The sequence below is a fragment of the Echeneis naucrates genome, chromosome 5 (assembly GCF_900963305.1).
Source record: "Echeneis naucrates chromosome 5, fEcheNa1.1, whole genome shotgun sequence".
Classification (NCBI taxonomy): domain Eukaryota; kingdom Metazoa; phylum Chordata; class Actinopteri; order Carangiformes; family Echeneidae; genus Echeneis; species Echeneis naucrates.
In genome coordinates, this window is record NC_042515.1 from 2,615,995 (window position 1) to 2,625,586 (window position 9,592).

General features: G+C 40.5%; 1 protein-coding gene across 4 annotated transcripts; it reads right to left on the bottom strand.

Annotated features, from left to right (window-relative positions):
- Nucleotides 1-202: 202 nt before the first annotated feature.
- Nucleotides 203-9,021, bottom strand: rbbp5 (retinoblastoma binding protein 5). 4 transcript variants are annotated; one of them, XM_029501743.1, is made up of 14 exons: nucleotides 8,890-9,021; nucleotides 7,950-7,975; nucleotides 7,657-7,829; nucleotides 7,020-7,160; nucleotides 6,683-6,845; nucleotides 6,175-6,284; nucleotides 5,786-5,905; nucleotides 5,349-5,502; nucleotides 5,181-5,252; nucleotides 4,940-5,057; nucleotides 4,778-4,847; nucleotides 3,881-4,116; nucleotides 3,137-3,214; nucleotides 203-976 (listed from the first exon to the last, which is right to left on the bottom strand). In XM_029501743.1, the coding sequence occupies exons 1-14, from the start codon at nucleotides 8,906-8,908 to the stop codon at nucleotides 924-926; spliced, it is 1,533 nt and encodes a 510-aa protein (XP_029357603.1). In that variant the 5' UTR covers nucleotides 8,909-9,021; the 3' UTR covers nucleotides 203-923. The 4 variants fall into 4 exon arrangements, with proteins under 4 accessions (XP_029357603.1, XP_029357602.1, XP_029357601.1 ...); XM_029501742.1 differs by having other exon boundaries at nucleotides 3,053-3,214; XM_029501741.1 differs by having other exon boundaries at nucleotides 2,966-3,214.
- Nucleotides 9,022-9,592: the final 571 nt, after the last annotated feature.

Sequence of the window (9,592 nt, forward strand, 5' to 3'; positions counted from 1 at the left end):
GCAGCAACCGGAGGAGAGAAATGACAAAAGTTCTGAAATAGAAAGGTAAAAATAGATGGCCTGAGCTGAGTACACCCTGTGCTGCCCAGAGCCGGGCACTTCCTGAAGCCTACACTCATCCCGACTCCAAGTGGAAGTGTTTTTTATAAAAATAAATTAATTAATTAATTAAATAAATAAAATAAAATGCATCCTCTTGTATCTCATAATGATGATTTGAAAAGTGTTTCAATTTATTTTACAGGCATTTTAAAAAATGTTTTTCAAATATTTCAATGCCATTCAATGAGCACACAAATGTTTCTCTTACAGAGCTTAAAAAAACCATTTGAATATCGTGCATTAATCAGCTTTATCACAAGAGATGATGGACAGCTGAGGCAGTTTCCGGGAAAATAGGCTGCCTCATTGTACTCGTATCAAAATGTGCACAGATGCTTCTTGGTCCTGTGTTAACTTAAAACAATAAATCATTATTTGAAACTTTATCTGCCTCAGTTAGTCCTTCTCTGTCAGGATCAGTTCAGGCCTAAAGACAAATCCACAAAACGGCTCATTATTTATAAACACAATGTTTTAATATGTATAAAAACAACGAGAAAGAACACACACACACAAGCGCGTACACCCACACACACCCACACACACACACTTTCAGGACACAAGCGTTCTATACATGGCGAATCCTACAGAGACAGAGGACATGTGATATCTACTGTGATGACTCAGCGGCTTCACGCTCTCTTGCTCAGCTCCTGTGTGCGATCCAGGCTGAGGGGGTTCCCTGTGACGTCATGCTCTGATTGGAAGAGGAAACAGTCTGTACACCAAACACTCTGCTCATTCACAGTCTGTACATGACATCAGGATTTTATGTCCTTTTGAGCCTATTAATGCTCCTCCACGGGGGCACACAGCAGCGATCAGTCCATCCCTCCAATGTCATGCTGTTTATAAGACTGTGTGACCAGACTCCCTGCAGAAAAACACAAATTTGTGTTAAACTTAGATTAAACTACTAAAACCAAAATAAATACCAGTAATGAGTCTCATCTAAGATAACACACGAGCAAAAACACCTGAAGAATGGGATTAATTGAGCTCCAGTACTTAGCATGATAAATTCAGTATCATAACATTTCCACAGCACAACAGGCATGTCTTCCTAACTTCTCGCCAAGATATCGTTTTGATTCTCAAATCAATTATAATAATGTCCACTATGCCATCACTATTATATGTATATATATTAAACGTGACCCTTCCTGCTGATTTTTCAAGTCACCACAAGGTTTTACATTGAAATGTGAGTATGAAATGTAGAAGCAGTAATAGAAAGAACAGGAATGTTGGGAGGATGGTGGATAAAAACTGTACTCCTAGTAAATAAGAGTAAGCAGTGAGTTATGATACATTTCTGTTGTACAGATTGAAATAGTTCAGAAGTGCTACTGAATTTATCAAAACATGGAGGATACACTGACAAGCACATTTATAGCACAACTAAGACTTGGTTTTCTTTGCATTTTGAGAAACAATCAGGATGTGGTTGGTGTTAGCTTAGCGTTGAGACAGAGCTAAGAGGGAAGATAACCAGGCTCTCTCCAAAGTTCTGTCTGCAACTCTGAAGCACAAGAATAAATAGATATCCTGGTGGTTTAATCTGTCAACAAACAGAAAAGTAAAAATGGAAGTTTGACAGATAGCACAATGAGTGTGCAGTTTTGTTTTGTTTTTTTGTTACGTGAGGAAAGACAGCCATATTCCCCTTCAACAAACTTTGGTATCTTTTACCAATAACAAATTTTACCTTGTTGGGTGTATTATGTGAAGACAAAAACATTCTCTCTCACCCCACATCTCTCTGACACAGAAACGGAAAAGACAGAACCTGAGCAACGCTGCTGCGGACAAACGTTTATGTCACATGGAAATTCCAAGGAGCGAGGTGGGAGTGGGAGCAGGAGGGTCAAAGGCCAAGCAGGAAGAAGATGTAGACTAGCCAGCTAGCCTGCAGGGAAACAAGCTGCACCATCCCACCGTTAGCTACTTCAACACCCACTTGCCAACCACAGTCAAACCACAGTTGCCAAAGTTTGAATGACAACAATTAGTCAGAGTGAGGCTGAGGGTAGCAGAGGTTACACAGTCATGAAGCCACAGTCTGGAAGAAACACAACTATGCCAGTACAAGCGTGATCACTTTTAGGTCCCCAGAGTGAAACTACCTGTGAATGTGAGGACAAACAGCTAGTCCACTCAGACACAGACAACCAATCACAAAATTATTATTTTCCAGAGTTTTCTACGAGCAGATAAAATTCTGGGGTAATATTTTAGTAGTTTGACAATTACAAACATTAAATCATTAAATCTGACTTCCTGACGTCGTTTGGTCCTGAAGATTTTAAATGTGTACGCAGCTCAGGAATACATTTTCATGTTCAAAAATAAAAATAAAAATAAAAACAACTGGACACTTGCTATTTTCTCAACCAGATAATATACATTATCAGCAGATTAATATACATTTGGTGCTCACTGTATTGAGTGTGTGCTGATGGTATTGAAGTCTCCAGTTTGTATTTAATGACACTAGATGTATATGTCATGTATATACTAGGTTTTAAATAATGCCTCATGATGACTGTTGTTTCTGTTTCATAATCTCCAGTTACACTTTGGACTAATAAACTACTGACAAGTTCTTTGGTGATATGTGATCATACTGTGACTCAAACAGTAGCCCGGGGCTTGTTTTGTGTCTGACTTCCAGACTGTGGCTTTGGGAAGGGTGGGGGGGGGTTGGTGTTGACTGGAAGCAGTACAGGGAGGGGATGGGGGTGATTTGGAGATAGGCTTGGCTTTTGGGGTGTCAGTCAGACTAGCAGGGCAGCAGGACTAGCAGAGCTCCCACACTCAGCAGCAGCAGCAGCAGCAGCAGCAGGGGCGGTTAGGTGCTTACCTGTGGCCAGGCCCCCCTCTGCCCTGCCCTTCATCCCTCCTCCTCCTCCTCCTCCTCCTCCTCCTCCAACTCCTCCAACTCCTGGACCAGAGCTGCCCAATGCTTCCATGGGGAAGGAGGGCCGATCGCCCCTGTAGGGCTTTGGCCGGAAGGGGAAGTCTTTGTCTTTACCTTTGGAGCCTTTGGGCCGACCTGCCGCCTTCTTCTTAGACTTGCCATCTCCCTTCACACCAAGTAGGGGGTGAACCTCTGAGGAGAGAGAAGACAACCGGGGCTCAGCTTTGTCGCATTAAGCTAAAAGCTAATATTAGCTCATTTTGTATATGCTAATACACTTCAATATAACTATCGCTAATAAAAAGTTTTTATTCCTTGAATTGGTTTAATTCCAAATTCATTGCAATTAAAGTATTTCTAGATTCAGAATTAATAGATAATAAAGTAAAGCTGCCACGTTACTGCTATGTTAATGTTGCCAGTCAAGGTGACGCAACAGAAAATGTCAAAAGGTCACTGAAATCTTTAGGATTTATTCTCTGCAGATAAAAACCGCACAGAATCTTATTGCCATCCATGTAATACCTGCTTTAGTAAATGAGTAAAAGTACACTAAGAGAATCAAATTATTTATGAAAAAGTGAGATGATGACAGGCCATGACTCCACTGTTTCTGACATATCATCCAGGAAGTGCTGCATCTCTATCTAAAAAAGTACCAGCTCAGAAAAGAGGGAAGTTTCTTCTACCAAATACGATCAAATAAAGGAAATAAAACATGGGCTGCTTTTAACTTCCTTTTGAGAGTTGGTGAAAATAAGAGGTCAAATCCATTATATGAAAATTTCATGCAAAATAAAAAGCAGGTCTGACATTGGATCTGGCAAGTGAATGTGTTGTTGTGCTTTTCTCTCTCACCGTCACTGGGCACCCCCTGCAGTTCTATGGTGGTGGTGCGAGCTTTCTTTTTGGCCGGGCCTCCTTCAGATGAAGGCTGCCGCTGCTTCTTGTCACCGCCGGCCAACGCATCCTCTGGGCCAGAAGCCTGGACCGAGGTGTCCGGCGGAGGGCCGAAGGGGTTTTCCTCTGGATCCTCAACTTCAGGAGCAATAGGCAGGTAGAGAAGGGCCTTATAGTCCTCCAGCTCTTCATCGCTACAGGACACAAACAATAAACAGGGTAAAAGAAATGATCATAAAATAGACACAGTATTATATAAATAACATTTGAATGTCCTCAAAGAAAAATGACCACTCTGATATTTTATGTTTAGCTGTTCTGGGTTTAATAGAGAGAAAGCGTTGAGTGCATAGGACATTTTCAAAATTAAAAAAGGCTAATCAGCCTGAGGGAGAATGGATTTAAATTATAATATTTCAGGATTGACAGTTAAGAAAACATGACCGAACTGGTCTGATGCAACCGCTCTTCAAGTTCTAACAAACTGGCATTACATGAAAAGGTAAGAAACTACAGGAATGTTGAACTGTTTTGACAACAGAAGAAATCATAGTTTTGTCAACATTAAACTGCAAAAAAGTTGTGGTCCACTTGCCACAATAAGTCACAAGGATACTCATGAAAAACTCACAGTTGCTGGGATCGTTAGGAAGAGAAGAAAGGTACAGCTGTTGTCATTTGAATGACATTTTCTTTTAATTAAGGAAAAAAAATATGGTCGACATGGTGATTTCATCCCCTTTCCCAATGCTTGTTCTTCATGAGGAAAGGAATCTCTCTAAGAATATATTCTCAGGTATAATTAAAAGCCCTGATGTGCCGCTCTGACGAACACCTTGTGTTGTCATTTCTCACCTGCTGCAAAAAGCAACTATGGGGTCAACAGTGGTGACATCCACCTCTTCATCCTCAGCAGCGTCTGCACCTGCAACATGAACACAAATCAAGGTTAGAGGACCAGCGAAACCATTCAGACAAGCTGACCTGAAGACACAACGTGCGGTGGGGCTCATTTACCTGTCTGCTCAGGTTCACTCTTGTCTTCATCCTCAATGTCAAACTCAGACTCTCGTTCCTCATACTCCACATTCTCATCCAGTTCTTTGAAGTCTGGAGCAAAGGCGCTCCAGTTTTCCTGAAGACAAACAAAACCTCACAGATCAATTACATCAGAATACGATGTGACATCCACTCAGCTGTTCGATGTTTTCATCACACACAGAAAAACAAAACAAAACTACTTTTACTGTCAACTTACCACTTGGTTCTGAGCCCAGATGGACACCACTCCACTGGAGATGGAGGCAATAATTGGACGGACAGGATGCCACTGGGCAGGGGTCAAAGGTGAGATTGTATCAATATCATATGATGTCAATATCTCTGCACTGTAAAAAAGCCTGAGTGACATTTAGGAAATCCTTACGGCAACATCCAGCAGCAGCTCTCCTCTGGTTCCATGCAGGATCTTCACCAGGTTGCCGATGCTCTTCTCCCAGATGTAGAGAGCATGCTGTCTGGCTGAGCCGGCAACAATGTACTCACCATCCCCAGAGAAACAGCAGCGCTTCCACGGAGTCCTAAACACCGAAAACACAGAAGAAGAACAAGAACTGAAATATAACGAAGGAAGGAACCGATGCCACTGCACTAACACAACATTTTGCCATCAAGTGTTTGCCCAGACAAGGACTCGGGTATCGACCATCAACATCAGTCTCATCCCAACCTGACATACTTGGTTCTACTTGGTTCTTAATTAGAAGAAATAATAGATTCATAACAGCCAAAATGAAGCAAAAAGGACGTTTTTAGGATCACATGTCCTCTGGCCTCGAGGACCAGCACCCTATAGTGGTTCACCTGTTGACCAGGTCCTGTAGTTTCTGCATGGGTTCAGGTTCACCATCTCGACCACAGGTCAGTATCTCCCTGCCATCATACACTCTGATGATTCTGTCTGCTGTATTTATAAGGAAGCAACTGCACAGGAAAAACAGGAAAGGGGAAAAATTAGAGAGGGCAAAAGAAAGCACATGAAAAGCTCCTTTTAGGGATTTTCTTTGTGTACTGTGATCTGGTTTATCCACTACAATACGAATCTGTTCAACAAAATACTTGGAATTACTACGACTGTGTCACAAAAAACAGAAAGGTTCAAATGGTGTAAGGCTAAATTTTCAGTTTGTGTCAAATTGCGTTCGTTTATAAGTCCTGATATAGACACAGGGAGACCTCCTGTTGCCTCTCACCTGCCCTTGCGAGCAAATTCAATGGATTTAATGGCAGTTGTGTTGCTGGTTCCAGTGGTCACTCTGAAGGATGCCACTAGCTCTTGAGTGTTGGTGTTCAACACCAGAATCTACAGGAGCAGACAGTGGAAAGTTGAAAGGAAAACAAGGTAAAAAGAAAAATAGTGGATGCAATTCATGAAACCATTTTAAAGGTAAAATGTGAGTGGATAGAATCTATATTTCCTTTTATCCAAAGTGGTATAAATCTGGAAGTCTTTGCAGAGAGGTGTATGTACTGAAACATTACAAGGTGTCATTTTAGACTGGAAATACCCAATCTTGGTCAAGTTGGCCATTTTTATTCTTGAGGATTTTATACTTTAATGGAAGTTAGCCAGGTATGAACCAGGCACTCACTGCTGAGGACGTTTGAGCATGTGTTATGTGCTCTAACCATTTACCTGTCTGGTTCCCTTTATTTGTGTGTTGTGAATAAAAGAAAGAATAAAAGAATAAAGAGACTGACCTTTCCTTTAGCATTGCCAGTATAGATGTACTCGCCCCGTCTGTCAAAGGCTGCCACCACATTCAGGTCTGAGTCATCGTCCACAGGCAGGACAACATGTTTGGAGTCCGACAGAGTCAGCAGGACTGGGGCTGACTTCATGGGACACACCAGCACTTTGTCCCTGAGCCACAAACATAATTTGTTAAGAGCATTACATTAGTTTGTCACTGTCCAAAACAGATTGGATTTAAAAGAACTCATCATGTGATATAACTGCTGTTGTCGCTAACAAACAGCTCAACTCTGATCAGCTCACGACAGAACATGCACAGACAAAAGTTGTCCAGTCACTCACATGTCTCTCGGGTGGTACTGTAATTTCAAGATCGGTGAGGGGAAGCGGAATCTCTGGTCACAGTCTCCAGTCAGGACGTCCCACTGTGAGACAATGTTGTCTGTGGAGGCACTGACCAGTTTGTGGCCATCTCGACTCCAGCTGCACACATGCGTGCACACACACACATACCAGTGAGGCAAACAAGATTACAGAGCATCATGCAGCACAGTCAAAAAGTTATTTAAAGATTCTGTCATATTCTGTGATCGTTCATTTGAAATATCAACACGGTTATTCAAATGTTAAGTTCGTGTTATTATGGCCAACTTATACTGAAAACATCAAGTCATAAAATAGTGATTTTGTGAACACAGTACAGATAGGAAGGTAGCATATATGAACTAGATGAGGTCACTGTGCAGTCTCATTTTAATAACTACTCATAACAGAGTAATATTAAATTTAGCTGAAATTTGGAGCAGAGAGGAGTATGCACTGATTTACTGTTAATAACAAGGTATAGATGATTACAACGGAAGTTTAACCATCTGAGACTCAGTCAAGGAATTAAGTTTAAGTTTTTGGTTCATAAAATGGAATATTTAAACAGCAATGCACAGTCATGCCCCCTCGCGCACTGTAAGATGTATCTCACCATAAAGAGCAGACCGGGTGGATGTGTGCGCTGATGATTTTAGCGATTCCCCGTGTGAGAAAGTCCCAGATGACGATGCGGCCATCGTTGCAGCCCACAGCCAGCAGGGTGCCCCAGCGGTTGAAGGTGCATGTGAGGGCCATACTGATACAGTCCAGAGTGCCATCTGCCTCCTAAAAACACACACAACCAAAATAGAACCACAAAGTTTGTATACCCCAATAAAGCAGCTTCATGTATGACCATGGTCAAAACTAAGAGTTTAAACTCCGTGTTCAGTAAGAGTTGCTCACCTCTGGATAGTTCTGCCCAAAGGATTCTAGAAGAGTGAAATAATCAAGAAATGGTTATGACAAAAAATATTTTTACACAATCAAGTAACATAAATATATTTAGTGTGTGTGAGTGTGTGTGTGTGCTGAGGGGACAGACACAACCAACCCTTCCACTTCTTTGATTTATTTAGGTGTAAAAGAAAGTGTGAATTGTGGATAGACAAACGTATTTTGTTCTACTTACATTAGTTCAGAAAAAAAAATCTCTCCAAGAACAGTGTCAAATGGTGTCATTTATAGTCACAGGTTTGTAACCAGATGTAGAATAAAACTCCCATTTCAACTTGGTCTACATTAACATGCATATTTTCGATCCGTCAGGGAAACTATGCTGTGGTTAATATCTCCATTACTGGCATTTTATTTTACTTGGTAACAAAAATAAACAGTAACTGCAAATTCAATGTCTTAATTCGTTAACGTGTGACTTTTTTCGAATTTAATATTACTATCATCTGTCACATGGACCACCTGTGCATGTTTTTTACCTCCCCATGAGCCACCCAACTAATCTTTCCATCGTTTGAAGCAAAAAGAAGGCAACATTTACGAATAAACATTTCGGTAAAGTCGCATTGAGGAAGATTTAATTGAAAGAACAACAACAGACAATGTTTGGGGGCTAACGTTAGCTAACTGATTCTCTGCTTCCGTTCAGTGATAAATCTCAGCAAACAAACATTTCTATACATCAGACATCACGCTGCACAAGTTAGAGTAACACTTCTCATCAGAAAATAAACGCGCAGTTCTGATTAATACTGCGATTTTATTGTAAACGTGCATCACCTGCTGTTAGCATGCTAGGCTAACTTACAATGCTAACCATAACAAGCACAGATGGGAAAAAGGAAAATTAAAAAAAAAGGGAGAATAAAATGGCGTTTTTGTTAATTACCGAGCAGTTCTAGATTCATTTCTGAACGACGGTGGGTCCAAAGGTCTCGAATATCTTGATTTTAATTTATATTTCAATCAGTTTTCACGCGTTTTCACTTCGGCAGCGACAGCCGGAGAGACTGGCGCCGAGCTTCCACTGAGGACCCCAAACAATGCGACGGAAAATGTGCCTGAGCAAAAAACACACCGCCTCGTTTTGGCTTCATTTTAATTTTAATTAATTTCATTAATCTCTCCGAATTAGTTAAATTGTTACTAAGAGATAAGAGTAAAAAAAAACATTTAACTTCAATACATCGCATTTTAAATGAATCGAGAATTTATTTTTGTATATTATTAACAATAATGATAATAATAATAATAATACTGAATTTGTGCATCATGATATCGAGTAATAAAGCTCTTGCATTGCAGCTCTGGGAATCATTGGTGGGGTATAGTTGTATCTGGTGCAAAAATGTGTAAATGTCTTCTTAAATAAACATTAAATAAATCTCACTCATGTCAGAGGCTGACATTTATGTTTTATTTAGCGGTATCATTGATTAAACATTTGGGTTATTAGGGGGTATTTCACAGTAATGCTGATATTAATGATTATCATAGCTCATTAACATTGCTAATGCAAAAAGTTAATCAAGACATTATCCACAGTGACATTTACATTGTAATCTGCTCCATTATGAATTAACGAAAACTAC

Excerpts from the sequence above, each read along its gene's own strand:
- rbbp5 (XM_029501740.1), bottom strand. Across the intron at positions 7,830-7,949 it reads TTGGGCAGAACTATCCAGAG|GAGGCAGATGGCACTCTGGA; the intron begins GTGAGCAACTCT and ends GTGTGTTTTTAG. Across the intron at positions 6,846-7,019 it reads CAGTACCACCCGAGAGACAT|GGACAAAGTGCTGGTGTGTC; the intron begins GTGAGTGACTGG and ends TTTGTGGCTCAG.